The sequence below is a fragment of the Octodon degus genome, unplaced genomic scaffold, assembly GCF_000260255.1.
Source record: "Octodon degus isolate 3935 unplaced genomic scaffold, OctDeg1.0 scaffold00020, whole genome shotgun sequence".
NCBI lineage: Eukaryota > Metazoa > Chordata > Mammalia > Rodentia > Octodontidae > Octodon > Octodon degus.
Genome location: NW_004524596.1, coordinates 10,881,601 through 10,883,608, shown reverse-complemented (window position 1 = coordinate 10,883,608; position 2,008 = coordinate 10,881,601). Strand labels below are relative to the sequence as shown.

Here is a 2,008-nt window from a genome sequence, read left to right as displayed (position 1 = left end):
CTGCACTTCCTGTATATGATTCATTATAAAATACTATTATAAAGTGTGTTTTGTGTTATATTGTTCCCCATGCAAAAACCCCAAACCATGACAGGTGTGTTCTCGCCCTGGGCTGCTCCCCTCTCACTTGCTGATTTGTGGCTCTCATGGGCTGAGCGTTTTTTTCTGCCATCCTCCTTGCCATGCCTTCTGCCTTGGGGTCAACCATGACTAAGTCCTCTGAACACTGTGAGCATGAATAAACCTCTCCTCCGGGCTGCAGTCTCAGCGCGAAGGCGGCCGGGCTGCCTGTCTCGGCTACGATGAGGCTTGTGCTGCTGCTCCTGGTGGCGGCGTCCGCAGTGCTTGGCGGCGAGGCTTTGGGCCACCTGGGCGGCGTGCCCAGCAAGAGACTGAAGATGCAGTACGCCACTGGGCCGCTGCTCAAGTTCCAGATTTGTGTGTCCTGAGGTTATAGGCGGGTGTTTGAGGAGTACATGAGGGTTATTAGCCAGCGGTACCCAGACATCCGAATTGAAGGAGAGAATTACCTCCCTCAACCAATTTATAGACACATAGCATCTTTCCTGTCAATCTTCAAACTAGTATTAATAGTCTTAATAATCATTGGCAAGGATCCCTTTGCTTTCTTTGGCATGCAAGCTCCTAGCATCTGGCAGTGGGGCCAAGAAAATAAGGTCTATGCCTGTATGATGGTTTTCTTCTTGAGCAACATGATTGAGAACCAGTGTATGTCAACAGGTGCATTTGAGATAACTTTAAATGATGTACCTGTGTGGTCTAAGCTGGAGTCTGGTCATCTTCCGTCCATGCAACAACTCGTTCAAATTCTTGACAATGAAATGAAGCTCAATGTGCATATGGATTCAATCCCACATCAGCGATCATAGCCCCACCTATCAGCACTGAAAACTCTTTTACATGAAGGCATTTTTGCAAGAGCAGCGTGACTGACATTATGAAGGCCTGTACTGAAGACAGCAAGCTGTCAGTACAGGCCAGATGCTTTCTGACAGGCTCGTTGTACCTCTTGGAAAACCTCGATGCAAGATAGCTTTTCAGTGCTGCACACTCTGGAATTCTGCACATTTGTGGAGTGCAATAACACTGTACATCCCCTCCCCACCCCCATTCAGTTCGTTATTTTTTTTAAATGTAGGCATTATTATTACTTACATCTTTCTCAGTCATATTTGAAAAAGTAGAAATTGAGTTACAGTTTTCCTCAAGATGTCTTTTAAAACTGTTGTGCTTTTTTAAATTAATTAATTTTTTAAAATAGTTTAAAGTCAATCTTTTGGGGAATAAGCCAAAGTCCCCAAATACTTTATAAAATTGATCAGACATCTCTCCTTTGGCTGTGTTCGATTTATAGTTTGCAAAATATTGCTGGTTACGAACAGTGTATTATATAAGATTATTGGGCGGGTCCAATATGCAAGTACTCTACCAGTTTGTGTGTATGTGTGTATGTGTGTGTGGTATCAGAGAACTAGTACAAAAGCAACTGCTTTTTAAGTCCTATTGTGTAATTCAAGTGTCTTGCCTTGACCAATCTAATGAATTGAATTAACTGGGCCTTTATACTTAACTAAATAAAAAAAACTAAGCAGATGTCAGTTAAATGAAAATGTTTTAGTTTATTGCTCAGTGTACCTGTTAACATCATTTTTAATAATTGTCTAACTTTTTGTTTTTAGTTTACAAATAATCTCCATAAGGGACAAACGTCAGATTCACACACAGATAATAGGTTCATTTACCATTTACGATTTTCAGGATAAGTGAAATTCAACTCACTATCTAAAAGTTCACTTTAACCTCGTTACAACATTAATATTGTTGGATGTGGTGGTACACACCTATAATCTCAGCAGCTGGAGGCTCAGGCAGGAGGATTGGTATAAGGTTAAGGCCAGCCTGGGCTATGTAACTCAAGGCTAACATGAATTATATTTTGAGATTATTCTCAAAACAGTAAAAAACAGAAAAACTCCCAGAACATTAC

General features: G+C 41.2%; 1 protein-coding gene across 1 annotated transcript in view; it reads left to right on the top strand.

Moving 5' to 3' along the window:
* Positions 1-264: 264 nt before the first annotated feature.
* The window catches only part of LOC101571693 (thioredoxin reductase-like selenoprotein T), a 9,392-nt gene continuing 7,648 nt past the window's right edge, over positions 265-2,008 (top strand). Inside the window, exon 1 of the mRNA XM_012513921.2 lies at positions 265-1,218. Within this exon, the coding sequence (XP_012369375.1) occupies positions 303-890 (588 nt within the window). The 5' untranslated portion in view covers positions 265-302 and the 3' untranslated portion in view covers positions 891-1,218. The remainder of the gene's footprint in view (positions 1,219-2,008) is intronic.